Source organism: Trachypithecus francoisi, unplaced genomic scaffold, assembly GCF_009764315.1.
Source record: "Trachypithecus francoisi isolate TF-2019V2 unplaced genomic scaffold, Tfra_2.0 Lachesis_group18, whole genome shotgun sequence".
NCBI classification, from domain to species: domain Eukaryota; kingdom Metazoa; phylum Chordata; class Mammalia; order Primates; family Cercopithecidae; genus Trachypithecus; species Trachypithecus francoisi.
Genome location: NW_022681463.1, coordinates 71,152,073 through 71,173,198, shown reverse-complemented (window position 1 = coordinate 71,173,198; position 21,126 = coordinate 71,152,073). Strand labels below are relative to the sequence as shown.

The 21,126-nt window shown below is 41.2% G+C and overlaps 1 protein-coding gene and 1 long non-coding RNA gene across 3 annotated transcripts in view; one reads left to right on the top strand and one right to left on the bottom strand.

Moving 5' to 3' along the window:
* The window catches only part of LOC117063286, a 47,436-nt gene extending 31,432 nt beyond the window's left edge, over positions 1-16,004 (top strand). Inside the window, exons 2-4 of the long non-coding RNA XR_004428849.1 lie at positions 9,573-9,722; positions 13,101-13,470; positions 15,744-16,004. This is a non-coding gene — a long non-coding RNA (uncharacterized LOC117063286). The remainder of the gene's footprint in view (positions 1-9,572; positions 9,723-13,100; positions 13,471-15,743) is intronic.
* CPB2 (carboxypeptidase B2) overlaps positions 1-19,679 on the bottom strand; it is a 50,800-nt gene extending 31,121 nt beyond the window's left edge. Inside the window, exons 1-2 of one of the 2 annotated variants that reach the window (XM_033176958.1) lie at positions 19,544-19,679; positions 2,145-2,220 (exon numbers count right to left, since the gene is read on the bottom strand). In XM_033176958.1, coding sequence (XP_033032849.1) covers positions 2,145-2,220; positions 19,544-19,617 — 150 coding nt within the window. In that variant the 5' untranslated portion in view covers positions 19,618-19,679. The remainder of the gene's footprint in view (positions 1-2,144; positions 2,221-19,543) is intronic. The other variant, XM_033176959.1, reaches the window with a different exon arrangement.
* Between the last annotated feature and the right edge of the window lie 1,447 nt (positions 19,680-21,126).

The following is a 21,126-nucleotide window of genomic DNA, read 5'->3' as shown; positions in this document are numbered from 1 at the left end:
CAAAATCCTCCTTTCTGCAGAGGTGTCAGAGCTACAACATGGTCTCATGATACTCCCTGCCTTCTCCAGCTCCCGCCTCTATCCTCCAACAGCATTCCCCTCATCACTTGCTCCTCCAGTCTGGTCTTGACCTCTGCTTCTTGGAAAACACTAACAAACAAGGAGCTATCAATTTTCTACCATGGTATTTTTACGGGATCCCTGGGGTCGCTTTACCAGCAGAAACCTCTGTGGTCAGTGGCGCCTTTGCCTAAGTTTGGCTCGGGCCCACTAAGCCCACTCAGCCTGGCAGGCTGCGCTCATCTCGTGCTGCTGGCTTGGGTCCCATTCCTGCCAAGGACGAGCTGAGCAGTGAGGGGTGTGTGAGCCAGCAGGTGTGGGGTCCAGCTACTGCACACAGCGAGGCATGCTGGCTGCAGCAGGGTGGGCATCTTCTGGCTCCCTGCAAGGCTGTGGCTGGACCAGGTGTCCCGCAAGCAGCTTCCATGGCTGGCACTGGGGAAGGTGGTGGCACCCAGAAGTTTGGAAACATCAGGAACCACAGAGCCCTAAAGAGGGTGTCATAATCCTGCCTCGGGGAGCTCTTAGGTCTGAGGTCCCCAAAAGGCTGCAGCTCTTCTCTCCTTCTTGTCACCCACAATGTGGCAAACAAGGGGCATGTTTTAGCCCTGTTTGTGTTAGAGCTCTTTCAGCTCCACCATTTGGCAGGTTCCAAGTTCTTGTCCAGTGCCCAGGAACAATGAGGTACGTGGACAAGCGGAGGGTGAGCAAGGTGAAGAGGAGCTTTACTGAGTGATAGAACAGCTCAGAGGAGACTCGCAGTGGGTAGCTCCTCTCTGCAGCCAGGGTGTCCTGAGGAGTGGTAGCTCTCAGCAGAGAGGAGACCCTGGAGCGGGTGGCTCTTCTCTACAGCTGGTCCTCCCGATGTCTCTCCAGAGACTCTGGCTGAGTCCAGGGGTTTTTGTGGGCTTCAGATGGGAGGAAGTGTGTGCTGATTGGTTCATGGATGGCCATTGGCAGGTGTGGAAAAAGCACCATCAGCTCCCACTGTGGTTCACAGGACTGGCAAGCTTCCTGGGCTTGAAGGTGGGGCTTCACCAGGGACCCGCCCTTTTCTGCCTAGGAGCCTATCTGCTTCCTACAGCTATTTATGGCACCCAGACTTTTCCAGCTGAGGGGGCCTGCAGGCCAGTGCGGAGATGCCCTCAGCAACCCCCTTGGCTTCCCTCCTGTGCTCATCAGTACCCAGGGGGCTAGCATGTCAGTGCTGCCCTGAGATGCACACAGCCAGCCAGGTTATGACAGCACCTAGGTTCAGCCTCAATTTTGCTCCAAGATTGGAGTGAGCACCAGGAACTCGGAGAGGCCAGACAGTGGGAGCAGGCACTTCTGAGCCTGTAGGAGAATGGGGGGTCTTCTCAGAACAGTGAGAGGGCAGAAATGCCTGGGTCCGCAACCCCAGCTGGGCAGCTGCAGCTGCGCCCAGGAGGGCAGGGCTCCTGCCTGCTCCTGGCCCCCAAGAGCATAGGGACGTCCAGGTCTGTAGCTGCAGCTGGGCAGCTGCAGCTGCGCCTGGAGAGCATGAGGCTCCCGCCCTGTTATCACAACAGGGGGCGGGACTTTCACCTCTTCCTGGCTTCTGCTGGCTCTGTGGAACACACAGCCCCAGTCCTGCCTCCCCCACTACAACTGGCCATGCCTCCCCCAATGGCCACCACTGCCATTAATATTCTGTAATTCTTGTCAATTTTCTACATCTTAGACATTATGTCGAGATGGGTCCCTGGGTGAGAATTTTAATAAATGTACTCTGTGTTTTTGGTACATCCTTGGTTAAGAACCATTGTTTTATGAGTAAGCTTTTATTTATAAATATTTTAATTTCTGTTATTGTAGCATCTTTGTAAGTGCACACTTTAAATCCCAAGGTACTATTATGAAATTGGCTGGAAAGCCAATAGCACAAGTGAAGAAGTTTTGGTCTGGGGAACCAACAAAGTCATGTGATTATGAGAAGGGAGAGAAGGCTATGAGAAGAAGAGTTCATACCAGATACATATAAGCCAGACAACATACAGGAGGAAACAACACCCAGTGCTTATACAAAATGAAACCAATATAAACATAAATTAGGGAGAAATTACCTCATATGTTGTAGTAAGATTCTGTAGCACTTGAACTTGCCTAGAGGTTCTAGGAAGAGCAGCTAGAACCTGGCCACTAGAGAAAAAAATAAAAGAGGATTTTGATATTAAATAAAGAGTAAAGATGGAATACATTATACTGTAAGGAGTTTTTAGGTAATTGCAAAAGGGAAACAAAATTTAAAATGTTATTAGGACAGAGGATCTCACTATAGACTCAGTGTAAAAAGAGAACATATACTCTTAGTCTTTATGCTCCTAGGCAATTGCAAAATCAACAGCTCTCTTGACTGGGGGTCAGTTTACAGAGTACTTACTTCTTTTTTCTTGTGCGTGCATGTGTGTTTTAATTTTAAAAATTAAATATTTGATGCATAAGGTAATATTTATGCTGATCCTGGTTTATTATATAATAAAATGAATACCTGTGAACCCATCACCCCACTTAAAAAGTCCAACTTCCTTGACATCCTGAAGATCCTTGTGTGCTCCTCTCTGCCCTACCTCCTTGCCACATCGTCAAAGGTATCTTGTACCTTAAATTTTGACTTTTGCTCATTCCCTTGTTTTTCTTTATAGCATGGATTTTTAAACACATGTATGTGTGAATTCTGAAACAATACCCTTAGATTTGCCTGGTTCAACTTTATAAAAATGATATACTATATGTATTCTTCTGAATCTTGTTTTTTTTTCTCTCAGTATTGTATTCTCAAGATTATCATCTATGTTGAAGTAGCTAGCCATAGTTCACACGTGAAAGCATTTTCCTACAAGTGGAATTGCCATTTCATGGGATATGCACAGTTTTAATTTCATAGGATAGTGTCATATCAGTCCCCAAGTTTTTTGTCTCAGTTTATATTGTCAGTAGCAGTGGAAAAGATTTCCTATTGTTCTTCCTCCTTGCCAATACTTGATGCTCTCTGACTTTTCAACTTTTCCAATCAAATTTTTATGAAATGAAATCTTCTCGTGATTTTGATTTTGATTTTCTGACTTACTAATGAAGTAGAGTTGTTTATATTTGATTATTGGCCATTCATATTTTTGCTTGTGTGTTATGTTTATTCAGACCACCTGCCCATTTTTTTCTAATTTACTTGTATTTTTGTAATAGTTAATTTGTATAATTTATTTATATATTCTAAATACTAATTTCTTGTCAGTTATATGTATTGCAAATACATATTTTTTTATCATTTTTTTTTATCATTTCCTTCCAGGTTTGTGTGGTTTGTCTTTCTAGATATCTGATTTGATTGGAAATCAAAAAAATTTGATTGGGAAAGTTGAAAAGTCAGAGATATAAAGATATTCTCTTATATTTCTTCTGTCCTTCCTATTTAAATTTTAAATTCAATTGAAAATTATTTGGTTGTGTGCAGTGTAAAGAAGAAATAGACTTTTTTTTCTTCTTAGCATCGTTTATTATTATGAGTTTTTACATCATCGATATTTTCCCCAGGGATCAACTATGTCAATTTGGTCGTATATCAAGTTTCCATCCTGTTTGGCAGAGAAAATGCTGGCACATCAACACCACTGCCTCTTCCTGCACACAGAAAAACTTCATTACCCAGCCTTCCATGTGGTCGTGTTGAGACCTGGTGCCTGAGCTTCTGCCAATGGGAATGTGTGGGAGTGTTATAGGCGCCTAAGAGTAGGTGTGTCTTCATGTGCATGTGCTACCTCTCATCCTGCGGCCAGAAGGAAAGAGCCCCAAATGTGGAGCTGCATCATGGAAGCAGCCAAGGTCTCCAAGTTGGAGGAGAACACCAGGGAGAGTTCTATGACCTTCATCAATTAGTATTATGAATGAGAAATTGCTCTGATCTGAATGTTTGTTTCTCCCCATAATTCATATGTTGAAATCCTAACCTCCAAGGTATTAGGAGGTGAGGGTTTTGGGAGACAATTAGGTCATAAGGGGAGAGGCTTCATGAATGGGATTAGTAACCTTAAAAAAGAGACCCCCTCCCCCTTCCACCATGTGAATATATAGCAGGAAGGTGCTGTCTGTGTGGAAGACGGGCCCCTCCGCAAACACAAGAATTAGCTGGTGCTTTATCCTGAACTTCCCAGCCTCCAGAACTGTGAGCAATAAATTTCTGTTGTTTATAAGCTACACCATTTAAGGCATTTTTTGTTATAACTGCCCAAACGGACTAAGACAGAAATAACCCTTTATTGTGTTAAGTAAAGCTATTTCAGGTTTTATTAGTGATTGTAGCATAATCAAGGATTACCCTTGATTATGCAAGGGTTACCCTTGCTAATATAATGTGCTGTATTTCTTAGTTCTCTATTATGTTGATATATTTGTCTACCCTTGAGCCAATATTACTCGTCTTAGCGATAGTAGCTTCATATTACATCATAATACCTTAGAGAACAAACTCTTGCTTCCCCTCTGCCCTGCCCAATTCTTTTTTCACAAGCCTCTTGCCTTGATCCTTTGCTTTTTCACATAATTTTTGGTGGCTCAAGCCTGTAATCCCAGCACTTTGGGAGGCCGAGTCGGGTGGATCACGAGGTCAGGAGATCGAGACCATCCTGGCTAACACGGTGAAACCCCGTCTCTACTAAAAAATACAAAAAAACTAGCCGGGCGAGGTGGTGGGCGCCTGTAGTCCCAGCTGCTCGGGAGGCTGAGGCAGGAGAATGGCGTGAACCCGGGAGGCAGAGCTTGCAGTGAGCCGAGATCCGGCCACAGCACTCCAGCCTGGGCGACAGAGCGAGACTCCGTCTCAAAAAAAAAAAAAAAAAAAAAAAATCAGCTGGTTATGTTTCATTAAAAAAATGGAATTTTCATTAGAATTATATTGGATCAATAGATTAATAATTTGGAGAGAACAGATACACTTATGATACTGAGTGTCATTTATCAGCAAATACAGTGAATTTGTTTATTTGTCTATTCTTTTTTTTTTTTTGAGATGGAGTCTTGCTCTGTTGCCCAGGCTGTAGTGCAATGGTGCGATCTTGGCTCACTGCAACCTCTGCCTCCCAGGTTCAAGTGATTCTCCTGACTCAGCCTCCTGAGTAGCTGCGATTACAGGTGCACACCACCATGCCTGGCTGATTTTTGTATTTTTTAGTAGAGATGGGGTTTCACCATGTTGGTCAGGCCAGTCTCAAACTCCTGACCTTGTGATCCACCCACCTCTGCCTCCCAAAGTGCTGGGATTATAGGCGTGAGTCACTGCACCCGGCCTATCTGTCTATTCTTTAATGCCTTCCAAAAGTTTTATAATTTTATATATAGATATTGGCTTTTTTTTTTTTTTTTTTTTTACAGAGTCTTGCTCTGTCGCCCAGGCTGGAGTGCAGTGGTGCATTCTCAGCTCACTGCAACCTCCACCTCCCTGGTTTAAGCAATTCTCCTGACTCAGCCTCCTGAGTAGCTGGGATTACAGGTGCATGCCACCAAGCCCAGCTAATTTTTTGTATTTTTAGTAGAGATGGGGTTTCACCATGTGGGTCAGGCTGGTCTTGATCTCCTTACCTCGTGATCCACCCACCTCGGTCTCCCAAAGTGCTGGGATTACAGGCATGAACCAGCGTGCCCGGCTGCACACTTTTAAATTATATTTTTTTCTAACAAATTTGCCTTTTCATTAGTAAATGATAACTTTTAATATGCCACCTCTAAGCTCTTTTTTGCTGAGATATAGAAATAAAATTGATTTTTGGTGTTGATTTTCTATTCAGCTCCCTTGATAGTTTTGATCATTTTAGTGTAGATATTTGGGGCGATTTTTCTCTTTGCAATTAATCATTACATCTACACATACTATTAGGTTGGTGCAAAAGTAAGTGCGCTGTTTGCCATTACTTTTAATGTACTTAATGTACCTCTAATACATTCTGCTTCTTTAATTTCAATGTTTATAGAGCCCCTTTTCCCCTTCCTTTTTGTCTTGCTGTGTTGCCTGGGACTCTAGTACAACATTGAATAGAAATGGAGATAAAATGCATGATTCATAATTTTTAAGAAAAACCTTATAATATTTTACCATTAGAATGCCTGTTTTAGATTTTTGATAGATGCCTTTTATCAGTTTAAAAAAAACTCCTCGCTCTTTGTTATGAGTTTTTATGATGAATAGGTGTGGATTTTAAATGCTTTCTATAAGATGTGCATATGGGTGTTCTGGCTTAATCTCTTAATGTGGTGAATTGTATCAACAGATTGTTTAAAAAGCAGACACGTGGTTTGTTTTCTCACCTTTGCTTTGTTGTATTTCTATTTTGCAACTCTTGCTAAGGTTGTGAGAATTCTTAGTGATTCTTACACAGCCAAGGCAATAGATTAATGTGACTCAACATGAATTTACTTTCTTTTCACATACCACTTAGGAAAGAATTTCTTAGTAAATGTCCTCATCTCTGCAGCTCTCCATCCAGTTTCATAGTTAAGTGATAAGGAGAGAAAGGAAGCAGTGAGGTGAGGGATTGTGGACTCTGTTAATGGCAATGGCATTCTTAGGTTTCCAGTATACCGTTGAGTAACCTCACAAGAACTATTTTATTTAAATTAAAATTAAGCTATGTTGGTGGCATTTGCCAGCTGGGAGCCCCCCCTTTTTTTTTAACTGAACGAGATTTTTCTTTTATTTTCAAACAAATATTGCCCTTGAAATATGACGATAAATATATTTTAAATTAGAAAAAAATGCTTTCCTCTTGCTTTATTTAAAGCTAATCTTAGACTTTGCTTCCAGTTATACCCTCCTTTATGAAATAACTAAAAACCTGGATAAAATGTATGGAACAACAGCACTCAAGACATTACACAACAGCAATATGATGACTAAATGCAACATGTGTTCTGGATTGGATCTCGGAACAGAAAAAGGGCATTAGTGGGAAAACTGGTGAAATTCAAAAAAGTCTGGAGTTTAGTTAATAGTAATATAACAATGTTGATTTCTCAGTTTTTACAAATATATCATGATAACATAAAATGTTAACATTAGGGTATACTGGGTGAGGGGTATACAGTTGTATTACAATTGGCAACTTTTCTGTAAATCCAAAAATATTCCAAATAAATCATCTTATTTAAGAAAACCATGTACCAAGAGCTCTGGAAGCACAGAAGAGGTTATGATAACTTCTGTTTGTCTTTATTAGCAAAGCCTTCATAGAAGGGATGTCTGGGTGCATAAGAATGTCTAAGAGTGGGTAAAAGCACAATAGCAAGAGATAAAGGGCATTGTTGGGAAAATGGCTTTTGTTCATTGTTGCCAAGTATAGGATACAGGTGTTTAAAGCAAGAGAAGAATGGGAGCTAAACAGAAATGAGTGTGGGAAGTTATGTTCGTCCTCCCCTAGAGAAGGTCTTGAATGCATTCTGAGAAATTTGGACTTTATTTTGTAGGCAATTAGAAGTTAGAAGGGTAACATTTGAGCTGTGATTTATAAGGATAACTTTATTTGGTTTTTTGTTGTTGTTGTTTGTTTGTTTTTGAGATGGAGTCTCACTCCGTCACCCAGGCTAGAGTGCAATGGCGCGATCTCGGCTCACTGCAACCTCCACCTCCTGGGTTCAAGCGATTCTCCTGCCTTAGCCTCCCGAGTAGCTGGGATTACAGGCATGCATCACCATGCCCGGCTAATTTTGATATTTTTAGTTGAGATGGGGTTTCACCATGTTGGCCAGGCTGGTCTTGAACTCCTGACCTCAGGTGATCCATCCACCTCAGCCTCCCAAAGTGCTGGGATTACAAGTGTGAGCCACCACGCCCACCAAGGATAACTTTAACAAGGGTGGAGGGTGGCTTTATTTTGGAAATCCTTAGCAAAATATTCTGAATTCTGGAAATAAGCCTATGGAGACTTGATCATCAGAAGAGGGGAAAAGTAGCTAGACTGAGAAATTTTATGTCAATCTCTGGTACAAGTTTAGCATAAACTGTTAAACCAGTGATTAAAGAAATATGTTCAAGGATATGTATTACGGCATTATTCATAGTAACAAGGATATGTATTATGGCATTATTTATAGTAACAAAACCTAAAAACCATGTGAATGCTTAGCAGTAACAGAACTGTCGAATGTTGGTAGTGTCTCTGCATTCTAGAATGCTTTTCAGTCATTATAAAATATGAGTTTGATTTATAAAAGTTAACTTGGGGCTTTAAATGACATATTAAGGGAGAGAAGCAAGATGTGGAAAACTTTATGAAATATGATCCTATTTTTGGAAAAAATAAGTTAGAAAGATAAAGAAAAATTGTGTGTGTTAAAAGCAGGAGAAAATTATACACAAATAAACAACACATTGTTAGCTTTGATTTGGAGGGTGAGAAATGGCAATTGAAGGCTTTGGTAAGTGGCAGGGGAAGAACAAATGAGATTCTTTTTAAAAGAAAGGTTCCTATAGTACCCATAGGAGATACAACATTCAACGAATGTACAATTATACACAGGGATGTATAACGGCATAGAGAAATGTATGAAAGGATGATCACAAAAATGTTCATATTTTCCTGGGATGGTGAAATTTCAGTGTTTTTCTCCCTGATTTTATGATTTTCTATATTATTTACTTTTTAAACCCAAGAAAACTCTTATTCTTGTATTTATTCAAGAAAATTAAATTTAAAGAAAAATCTCCTTTGACTGTGAAAAAGCTACTAACAAGCTTCTCAGTGATGCTGGTAACCCTCTCATCTTACAGCACATTCCTTATTGTTTTCATAAACAGAATGTTCTCTGGGCCCTTAGAGGAGCATCGTCACCCAGTGGGTTTTCTAGCCTTACATAGCATTTTTATTCTAGTGTGCTCCATCTCTGTTTTCATCATCTGCCACATTCGCTCTGACATTTCTAGTTCAGGTGGTGCGGGCCATGCTTTCTCCAAGCTTCCAAAAACCATCCTAGCTGCATGTTTGTGCCACCTCTTAAGGAACTAACTAGAATGTTAAATTCTGTAGCATGGGTGAGTGCACCTCCTTTGGGGTATAGTCCCTTTCCTTTGTTAACATGCCCAGCACTTCCACAGCCAGTGTATGTTGTGACTACCCTAAGTTACTGGCTTGGAGGCCAGGAGGGGAGGTGGGAATAGATCCTGAGGGCTAACTATAGGACATGCCATTACAGAACTGAGCTCTTTGATAGCAATGGGGATGTTAAGATCCCTATATAGAGAAGCCAGGCAGGAGGGCTTAACCACCAGTAACAAGTTGGGCACAGTTATTACAATGAGCAGTAAGGTCAGAGTGGCAGCCAGAGGACCATGACCCTCAGAAAATTGTCGAGTTGGTTAGGAGAACACAGAGTTCTTAGGCGCAAGATAGAGGAGCAGGCAACAAAAGGTTTGCTCAGTCTTTACAATAAAAATAAATCAAGGCTGGATAATGAGAGAGGCTGAGGACAGCTATCCTAATCAAAAGTCATAATCCATTGCCTTTTTCCAGATCTGAGCTGTTCTTAGACCCAGAATTTCTTGCCTGAAGGAGGAGTCAGGTCCCCAAAAGAAAAGACCCTGCAACTGTATAAAAAAAGAATCTGAAAAGATCGTGACTCCTTTAGTCCTTTCCCAAAGAGACCTGTGGAAATTTCCTCAGGTAAGTCTGCACACTGGGGAAAGGGTAATACTCAAATATTTTCAGGTCAGTTGGATGCACAGTCAATATCCAAGTTGATTTTGAAAACTAGGTATCTGGAGTCCTAGCCTAAGTCTAGCTCGTAGGGGGTGCACCATGTCAATGGATTCCCCCATGATTATTTCCCTGGTCACCAAATGTATAATCGACACGAACATACTAGGTAGTTGGCAGAACCTCCACATTGTTTCCTTGACTGTAAGACAGGAGCTATCAGAGTGGGAAAAGCCAAAAGGAAACCTCTGAAATTGCCCAACTTCCCAGCCAGATATCAAAATTTAAAAAAAAAATTCATCCTTGGGGGGAAATGACAAATATCAGTACCACCCTTAAAGACCTAAAAGATGCAGGGTTGGTAGATCCTATCAAATCCACATTTAATTTGCCATCTGGATCCCACAAAAACCAGATGGATCCTGGAAAACGACAGCAAACAATCAAACTCAACCAAACAGGATTCCCAATTGCAACCATAGTGCTTGATGTGGCATCTTTGCCGGGGTAGAGTCTCAGGCATATGGTATTCAGCTATTGCGCTGGATATGCCAGTCGGAAAAAGCACCAGAACAGTTCACATCCACTTGAGACAGACACCAGTGTATATTTACAGTCTTGCCTCAGCTTTAATTAACTTTCTCACTCTCCAGCTGCAAGATGTGTACTTGATATAAGCCCCCAACTACTGTGCTCTGAAATCTGTCCCTGTGTTAGTGCTAATACCACATTTTCCACTGGCTGCTTGCAGCTAATAACTGAGTATGGTGGGGATACTAAGGGAGGCTCTTTCTACAAAACTGGAAACTCTTCTGATGAGTTACTTTGGCTATAGGACCTTTTCTTTTTTTTTTTTTTTTTTTTTTTTGAGACAGAGTTTTGTTCTTGTCACCCAGGCTGGAGTACAATGGAGTGATCCAGACTCACTACAACATCCCCCTCGTGGGTTCAAGCGATTCTCCTGCCTCAGCCTCTTGAGTAACTGGGATTACAGGCACGCATCATCATGCCCGGCTAATTTTTGTATTTTTAGTAAAAACGGGGATTCACCATATTGGTCAGGCTGGTCTCGAACTCCTGACCTCAGGTAATCCACCCACCTCAGCCTCTCAAAGTGCTGGGATTACAGGCGTGAGCCACTGTGCCTGGCCAGGACTCTTTGTTGGTTTTGCCAAAACTTTCTTAGAACTGCACTATGACCTGAAATGTTCCCTACCCGCTTCCTTCCTTTCCTCTCTCCTCCACAGCGGTTAAGCTTGCATTGCAGTCTCATGGCTCTCCCAGCCTCCTTCAGCCCTCTCCCTATTTCTTGCATCTAAGCATTTTCCCCAACACACCTCTTGCACAGCTAATCCCATCTTGGTGTCTGCTTCTCAGAGGATCATAACTGACACAAGTAGGAAGAGGAAGTCTGATACATGGACAGTCAAGTTGATAGTGCATGGGTGCAGGTAAAAAATGAAGTGGACTGGGCACAGTGGCTCACACTTGTAATCCCAGCACTTTGGAAGGCTGAGGCGAGTGGATCACCTGAGGTCAGGAGTTCAACACCAGCCTGGCGAACGTGGTGAAATCCCATCTCTACTAAAAATACAAAAAATTAGCTGGGCGTGGTGGCGGGCACCTGTAATGCCAGCTACTTGGGAGGCTGAGGCAGGAGAATTGCTTGAACCTGGGAGGCAGAGGTTGCAGTGAGCTGATACCACACCACTGCACTCTAGCCTGGGTGACAGAGGGAGACTCCATCTCCTAACAGAAAAGAAAAATGTAAGGGGTTCTGCATTATGGACTCACTCGGGTGACCGAAAGAGAGCAGAGAGGGCAATGGTCCCAAATAGGCAGAGCTTCAGTGTTGCATCTCATCATACACCTTGTGTGGAAAAGGTGTTTCCAGTGTTAGAATATGCAGGAATTCATGGATAGTGGCAAGTGACATGACCGGAAAACCCCTCAAGAACCTGGAAGAAGAAATATTGACAGATTGGAGATAAAGAGATTGGAAAAAGGGGGGATGTGAATGGAACTATGGGAGTAGGCAGAAAGTGTGAAGGTCTTTGTATCACTTATTAATGCCTAACCAGGAGCACCCACAACAGAATAGACATTAAACAACTGCATAAACAAAATGACTCAGCCAGTTGATGTCAGTCAGCCTGTGTCAACAGCCACCCCAATGCTGGCACAAAGGGCACTTGAACAGAATAGCCTGATGGCAGAGATGAAGTGTGCATGGCTCCAGCAGCATGGACTTCTCTCATTAAGGCTGATCTAGCTACTGTTGCTGCCCCATGTCTAACTTGCCAGCAACAGAGACCAAAGTTGAGCCCCAGAATCAGCACCATTTCTCAAAGAGACCAGCTAGTCACTTGGTGGTAAGTTGACTACATCTGTCCTCTTCCACTCTGGGTATGGGTTTGTCTCTCCTGCCTGCAGGGCCTCAGGCAAGCATCACCATACAAGGGCTTGCAGAGAGTTTGACCCACTGATACAAGAGTTCACATAACATCCTATCAGATCACGGGCTGCACTTTACAACAAGGAAATTACAGAAATGGGTCCATTACCATGGAATCCACTTAGCCTCTCACCTACCACAATACCAACTTACTGCTAGCCTGATACTGCAATACAAATGGTTTGTTGAAGGATCAATTGAGGTGCTAACTTGGAAGGCAACATCTTCCAGTATACACTTTAAATCAATACTCATATGGTGCTGTGTCCCTACTAAGTAGTATACATGGTTCCAGGAACCAAGTTGGAGTGTTTCCGTTTACCATCACTCCAGGTAACCCACTTGGAGAATTAGTACTTTAAATCTACAAATATGGACTCTGTACTTTTAAAAGTTCTGGTTTTCAGAGAGCATAGGAAGAGTTCCTTTAAACTGAAAGCTGTTGTTCCTGTCCAGTCATTTCAGTTTCCTCATGTTGATCGATTATCAGGAAGGAGAGGAGTTACCAGGGGTTTTCTAGCCATGCAGGAAGGGTATTTGACTCCAATAATCAGAAGGACATCGAGGGCTGCACTTACATACTGAATGTGGCATCCAGCTTAGGCATTCTGTAATATTTCCTCATCCAGATTTGATGTATACAGACAATTGCAGCAGCCATGGCCCAAGAGGTCCCAGTGACTATGACTCAGATCCCGAGGGCTGAGGCTCTGGGTTGTCTCACCAGGTAAACCACCTAGAGTAGAAGAGGTGCTAGCAAAGGGTGAGGGGGAAACAGAATGGGCAGGGGAGAAGAGGAATGACAAGTATTGGTTACGGCCTCAAGACTAGCTGTAACTGTGAAGGTTGTAGTTTATTTCACTAACTTTCCTCTTGTATGTTTCCTTTAGGAAGAGAGACCAAGCAGAATCCCAGAAGAGTTGATCTCAAAGCTTATTTTATGAAGAAAATTGACCTGAGTGACACAAAGGGTTGGATTGTAGTAGATGTCATGTTTTGCTGCCTAGATCTGCATCCAGGGATGCACCCTCATTTCCTCAGCTTCTTCATTTCCTCAGCTTCTGGGAGGGTTGGCAGCTGCCATTCTCACCTGAGTCCTTTTCTAGGACTTGCCCTTGCCTGAAGAGAGCTGTGTTGCCCAACATGATGCCTCCTCCAAGGTACAATCCACACCCAGTGATTAATAAACAGGAGTTACAAGCCCCAGTTTGGGACAACTTTACCAAGCCAACCCAGCCTCAAGGCTCTCTGCAGGAACAAGTGAAGCCATAGTTGTGACTACATCACAGTTCAATTTCTCCTCTGCCCAAGCCTCCTTCCTTCATTCCTCCACAGATGTTGATCCTGAGACTCCTTTCCAGTAAACTTCCTCCATGCAATCTTCCTCTCAGAGTCTGTTTCCTGGGTAAACTAACCTACAACTGATACAAATGCCTGTTCTGTGAGATAAAACACTAAAAGTGCAATGCGAGTGGTATAAATATTCTGCTACAGGAATACTTATACCACTCGCATTGCACTTTTAGTGTTTTATCTCACAGAACATAAAGCTAGGACAAATGGCAGGGTGGGACCTGATTGTTGAGGGTCTTAAATGCTGGGGTCAAGATTATGGCCTTTACTTGCAAGTTGGTTGGGCATGATTCTGGGAGTTTTAACAAAAGATGTGGCAAACTCAAAGCTTCCTTTTCATGTAAAGTATAGAGAAGTGGAGGTTCATATCATTAAATCACTGTCATTTCAGTGTGAACTTCCTAACAATTTGAGCTAACCATGAGATAGGACAACTTATCAAGCAATGAGCTCTCCATTATCTAAACAGAAGCTAAATTTCAAGTCCATGTAGAGGAAGTCTTGTGTTGACTAGAATATAAGATGTTTGGAGGGACTTTTCTTCTTTTTTACTGATATTTACTAACTTGGATATTTTGCTAAGTGCTTTACAGGTATTCTTATTTAATCCTCACAAGGCAGTATGGTAGATAATCCATTATATCGAAAATAATGGGCCCGGCACGGTGGCTCACGTCTGTAATCCCAGCACTTTGGGAGGCCGAGGCGGGTGGATCACCTGAGATCGGGAGTTCAAGACCAGCCTGACCAACATGGTGAAACCCTGTGTTTACTAAAAATACAAAAATAAGCTTGGTGTAGTAGCTCACACCTGTAGTCCCAGCTATTTGGGAGGCTAAAGCATGAGAATCACTTGAAGCCCGGAGGTGGAAGTTACAGTGAGCCAAAATCATACCACTGGACTCCAGCCTGGGCAATAGAGTATGACTAGGTCAAGAAAGAAAGAAAGAAAGAAAGAAAGAAAGAAAGAAAGAAAGAAAGAGAGAAAGAGAGAAAGAGAGAAAGAGAGAAAGAGAGAAAGAGAGAAAGAGAGAAAGAGAGAGAGAGGAAGGAAGGAAGGAAGGAAGGAAGGAAGGAAGGAAGGAAGGAAGGAAGGAAAACATGCTGAGTAGACAGTATTAAACTAAAAAAAAAAAAAAAAAATCCTAATGTATTAAAGAAGGAGAAAAGTCCAAAAAGTAGTCAGCAAGCAGAGAAAGAAAGAAAATATAAAGGTAAAAATGTGTATTATCCAAATGAGGCCTCTTTCTTAAGAAGAAAAAATTAAGGAAATTCAAAAAATAAGTTAGGAAATAGTGAGTAAAATTATGAAGTTAAAAATTCACCAAAAATGTATTGATATGTCCAAGTTCAGCTTGTAGTGAACAGACTCTTCTTATGCAGAATTTGAGCAAAGTGCTAACACAACAGAGTTAGGTAATGGGATGAGGGTCAGATCACTCTATTTTTGGAAACTGGTTTCATGACTGCTTCCCTTACTTAGTCATAGACAGGCTATATAAAAAGCTGTTAGAGTGGAAAGAGGGAGAGGATTTGTGATTTTTTTTTTTTTTTTTTTTAGCAAGTTGTTATGGTTCTGTAATAAACCACCCTCCCAAAGGGATGAAGTTTCGGGGTGTACTCCCTTCACCTCAGCCTAGTAGGGAGACTTCCAGGAGATAATGAGAGAGTTTAATGTTTCCTCAAATTTACAGACGCAAAGACTGGTGCCTGACTTCTCCTGATAAAGCTAAACCTGCATGTGGCCGGTCTCTAGTTGGCTAGATAGTAGTAGTTAAAATGGAAAGAAACACTTAAAGTTAGATGCCGTCCGATAGGACCACCTAAAGGGATGGAAGGTTCTCAGCAGCAAGAGCCCAGAGGTAGAAACAAGACTTGTAGGGGTGAAGGATGGAGTCACAAGTAAACACCTGGACAAAGAAGCATCTGTCCTGGTCCAGAGGCTTCCCCAATAAAGATGTCTCACACAACTCTTAAGAATTTAGAACTTGAGAAAAAGACTAACAAGAAAAAGAATAAGGTGTGTGTGTGTGGAAGAGGTGAGGCAGTTATTTTCCTATAAATAACGTTAAATTAAACTAAATTTGGTCTGAGGATGCCTCGTAACTTGAGTCTCTACGTAACAAACTGCAACCTAACTTAGGAGTATTTTTTTTTTTTTTTTTTTTTGTACTAACGAGGTGAGCCTCAGCCAATCACAGCAGCCAAGCTACAGCCGCCAAGCTACAGCCAATCCCATGTGGCCAACTGATCAGCCCTTGCCCAGTAAGACAACTGCTCACCTGTAACTACTCAAGCTGCTTCTGGACCTCATTTCCATTTGCTGTTTGTAAACGCTGCCTGCCCACCTAGCTGAGCAGAACTCTCTGAACTTCTTGCGTTTTTGAGGGTTACCTGATTAGAGAATTGTTCTTTGTTCAATTAAACTTTGCTAAATATAATTCGTTTACAGATTTTCTTTTAACAACAAAGATGGAACTGACATTCTAATTTCTAAATTGAGGCTATTTGTATTTTTAGCAGGACCCAAGGACTGTCGCTTAAGAGCAGGCTAAAAAGCCTTGAAATTTTCTAACTTTCCATGCAAGAGCAGTGATAGATAACCCCACTAAGCAAAATGTCATAGGGCTAAGGGAGAAAAAAATACAGCTGTGTTTCGATTGCGTCTCTGAATGATACAATTACAGCACTCACACAATAACCACTTGAGAAAAAAGAACAGCCTTACACCAAAAATAGAATGAGAAGTACAAGCACAATGAAGTAACAGGTCACTTTACACAAAAAGTAAAGTGAGGCTCAAAGGGGACCAGCAAATTGCCCAAGGCTGCACTGGTGATAAGTAGCAGATCTGGGGCTTGAATCTAGATCCTGAGCTTTTAATACCCATGCGACACTTCCTCTGTTCCGTCCCTTCTGAGAATGCGATTATGTTCATTGGGGTGTATTCCCTACTATGGTTTACAGGGGAGGGTTCACACTTTCATGTTCTGAAAGATTATTTTGAATTTAAAAAGCTGGCAAGATGTCTCTGAACAATGGAACATAGCCCAAGGCTGCAATTTTGTTATACACATTACAGTGTTTTAAGGCCACTGGTGGCCTGTTCTTTGAGATGAAAACAATACATCAGTAGGAGTTAAGTGAAAGAGAGTAAGCTGGTCTCCAGGTACCCATATAGTATGTGAAGTCAACCGAAGGAAAACTTCCTGTGGTCTATTAATAATTCAGAAGCCCTTTATCCTCAACCCTCTTCCTTCTCTAATTCCTAAGTCTTCTTTTCTTCCTAGTTTCTCTTACTTTCTCTTTCCAAATAGCCTGGGCTGGCAGGCTGCATTTAGGTAATCACTGCACAATACAATTACTGACTCTGTTTACAAGATTCTTGCTGGTATTTTATTTTTACCCTTTATAGTGTTTGGCTTTTAAAAGCAAATTAATAGGGAGTCATGATTTTTGGCTGCCTTTGTCTTTGGCATATGACATTTATGCCTTTAAAACCTGCTGTTGTTGTTGTTCCAGGGCATTTCACTGATGAAATTGATCAAAATGAACCTACAAATCAGCCACTAAGAGACTACATGAATAAAAACTGTTATTAGGAAAATGATCGTGGAAAAAAAATTATAACAAAGAACAGGTTTAAGAAAAAGCCAGAGTGTTAGCTTTTTTTTTTTTTAGAAGGGTTTATATTCTCAACCCCAGCAATAATTTGTCAAAGTCTGTTGCTCTGAGTGAAATTAGATTTCCTTTTTAGCTTCAGGAATAAGCCATTCCTGGAAAAGTGGAGCTCAGAAACATTTGCTACAAAAATTTATTTTTACTCATAGAAAGAATAATTTGCAATGTTATTTCTAGTGAAGGGATGGGAACCAGGATTCAGATATTCATCTGTCTACAATACTGAGGTCCTCCTACCTCCCCTACCCTACAAAGGGACCCTCGCAGTATACAAAAGTATTAAATATTTTTAGTGTGATATTCTTTGGTTAAAATATAGTCACATTCTTGTTCCTTTCTTCAAGCCTAAGTATCAGTCAGATTTCAGAGTATAAGCTGAAGCAACAAATACTAAGAAAACACATGCATGAAGATATTTTCTCACTCTTTTTTTACTATTTTATTTTTGGCTACTTCTTTTATTTGCATTATATTTAGTGTCACTAAGCTGCTATACACGTACTCATTTGAAGAGATGTGCTAAAGCTTTTGGTGTGTTTTGCTATTGATTATCCGATCTAAGAGTTTGGGTTAATCTATGATCAAGATGGCGGTCTGCAGTGAATCCACCTGCCTGCCAACCTCTGCAACAGCCAGCTGAGGATACTTGCACTGGGCTGACCCTGAGGCCATGATTAGATCTGCTAGGGGGTGAGGACCATGAAACTGGACCTCCAATCCTGAACCTCTCTTCCAAGCTACATTCCAGACCAACTGTTGCCTCCAACTCCCTTTGACTAAATCTGACCTCCCTTCAAACTGGCTCTCTTCCTACTTTCCAGATTTTATAGAGGCACTGCTGTGCAGTGCACAGAGTTGAAATGAGGCTCGAGTGGGTTTGAATCCAAGCTCTACACTTACTGTTTGATCTTGGGCCAACGATTTATTCTTCCTGAGGCTCAGTTTCCTCCTTTGTAAAATGTCATTAAAGATTCCTAGCATGTAGGATTTTGTGCATTTAAAGAGATAACATTTCTAAGTGACTAGCTGAGTGCCTGGCACAAACACAGGCACTAAATAAGCAGAGGTTTCCTCCCTTTCCCCTCACTGTCAATGGTACTGCCAGTGTGTACAATAGCCAAGTTGGACATGTTGATACCAATTTTTCTCTTCTCCCCCTTTCCCTTAATTGAAGCCAATCATCGAGTTATAGAATATTAGAACTAACAAGAACCTTAGAAATCCTGACCATATGATTCACCAATAAAATACAGAGAAAGACATTTCTGAACAATGCAGCAATCTTGACCCCCATGTCAATTAAATAACAACCATTATTTTATGATAGAATTTGTTGCTCAACATTTGACAATCATATTGAACAAAAGAAGATCAATCAACTATAATCAGTTCAGGGATCATGTATAAACACAGCTTCAGGCTCACAAGTCAAGATCTATTTTCCAAACTGTTGTCCTATGGTTATTTATGACTACAAACTTTTTTTTGGTGGTAGAAAAAGTATCCCTGGTACATTCCTTTGCCCTATGTCTCTTCTTTCTTTGTCATTTACTAACATGAGGAGAGGGATCTGTCTCAAAGATAATTGAAGGAGAAAGCGATCATGGAACCAAAACAAAGGGGAAAAATAAGACAATTCCAAAGGAAACAATATCAATGTTTTAAAGCCTAAAAATTGACTACTTAATAAATTACCTTGCATGTACCCTGGAACTATTCGCTCCATGCATTGCATGAGCTCATTTGTGTTCTTCTAGATAGCTTATCCTGAGGGAGTCTACTAAGCAAAATAAGAATTAGATAATAGTTCTTTATCACACAACTCTTCTTCCTTTCATAGTCCATGCTAAATAATCATGCATGATCCAAACTTCCTATTTAACCCTTCACCCTCTTCTTCCTCCTATGTTCCATGTACAAGGGGAAAATAAATGATCCATAGTTAACTTTTTTTTATGTGAAGACAGGAAGAATACGAATCATACATCAAGTTAGAATATAAATAATTATGTTTATAAAAGATTGAATTTCTTGAATCTTCATAGTCACTGGATATGCATATCATCCAATGTTCTCCCAATAATAAAACCAGAGCCAGGAAAGAAAAAAGACCCTGTCTTTAGTGATAGCCCATTGTGCTAAAGTCTACTTATTTGTCAGGGCAACTTGGAAAGTTCTGAAAGACCTGGCCTTCAGATTTTACCATTTTGCCCACCAGCTCAATGCACTGACTTAACACGATATGTGGCAAACAAGTGAGGAGAGTGGCCCACCACAGTCTAGGATTCTATTGGGTTACCTCTGAAACGCGAAGACATGCTGCTCACAGAAGAGAACAATGGGTACAAGGACTGCAAGACTGCAAAGCTTCATCCCAACAGCAATTTTCTGTACAACAAATTTCTCTGAAGAGAAAGACCCAGATCATTGATTGCATAACAGCCTTCTTTACACACTGGTTAAAATATAATGGCATGTTCCCTCTTGTTCCTGTGGGTCAATCAACTTAGCTTCCATTTCCACTCCCAAAAAGAGAAATACTTTTGGCTTAGTTAGACTGTTGCTTGATAATTAAACACTCAAAAAGAGTATGATGAGAGTTGCTCTTAATTTAGACTATCTAGAATATGTGTAACTCCTTGGGGAAGGTAGGGCCAAGAATAGAAGGATGGTAATACTGTAGGATCTTGTCTGGTTTGTTGCAGAACAATAGCTATAGAATACTGACTAATGGATACGTAGCCCATGTTGAGGGAGGTCTACTGTGAAGTAGTATAAATGTCTTCCCTTGCCTCTGACTTTTTCAACATTTTAAATTTATGAAGACATAAAAAGTGAGTTCCTCAAATGTGGCTAATCCAATCCAATGTTGAAGTGCAGTTTGTAAGGATGATTACAGGATCTCTGTTCAAAAAGATGTTTCCTTGATCGTATGGAATGATGGGTCCACCCCCGATAAGAATACTATTTCATGAAAGCTGGTTCGAGCAATATAAGACATCAGGTCACTTTGAATCTCATTTATGTAAAGGTCACCATAATAGCTATCAACTAAATCCAGGCCCATCCCCTATAATCTTGAAAGTAGCATCGAATAACATTTTGTCTAGTATGAGGCCATATCCTACCCTCTGTAAGTGGGTGGAGCCCTCTTTCTCTACATTCCCATTGGTTAATGCATTTGAATGTTCTTGAAGTCAGGATTGGCAAATTTGCAAAATAAATCAGCCTGCCCACAATTAACTTCTAAAAAAGAAAATTTTTTTTTTTTTTTTTTTTTTTTTTGAGACAGAGTCTCACTCTATAGCCCAAGCTGGAGTGCAGAGGTGCGATCCTGGCTCACTGCAGTCTTCATCTCTGGGACTCAAGCAATTCTCCTGCCTCAGCCTCCCAAGTAGCTGAGACTAGAGGCGTGCCCCACCACACCCGGTTAATTTTTTTTGTATTTTTAGTAGAGACAGGGTTACACCATGTTGCCCTGGATGGTCTCAAACTCCTGAGCTTAGGAGATCCACCCGCCTCTGCCTTCCAAAGTGCTGGAATTACAGGTGTGAGCCACCGCACCCGGACAGAAGAAAATAATTGAGATTTCAAACTTTTCCTTTTGAGATTCAAAGCTCTTGAATGATATTAAATGAATTCAGGTGACCTCCACTGTAACCACTTTTTGTATAATAAAGAAGAAATAAGAAAATACATGTGTGTCCGCTTATTTGTGGAGAAAGAAACACAGGAAAGATAGACTAGAAATCAGTGAGATTGGTTATCCAAAGGGGGTGAGTGGAAACAGAGTGGAAAAGACAGAGTAGAAGAGACAGGGAGGGCCGCTTCTTTGGGTGAAGCTTTTTGAATAGTTCTGAACTTTAGAACTACTCTGAATTT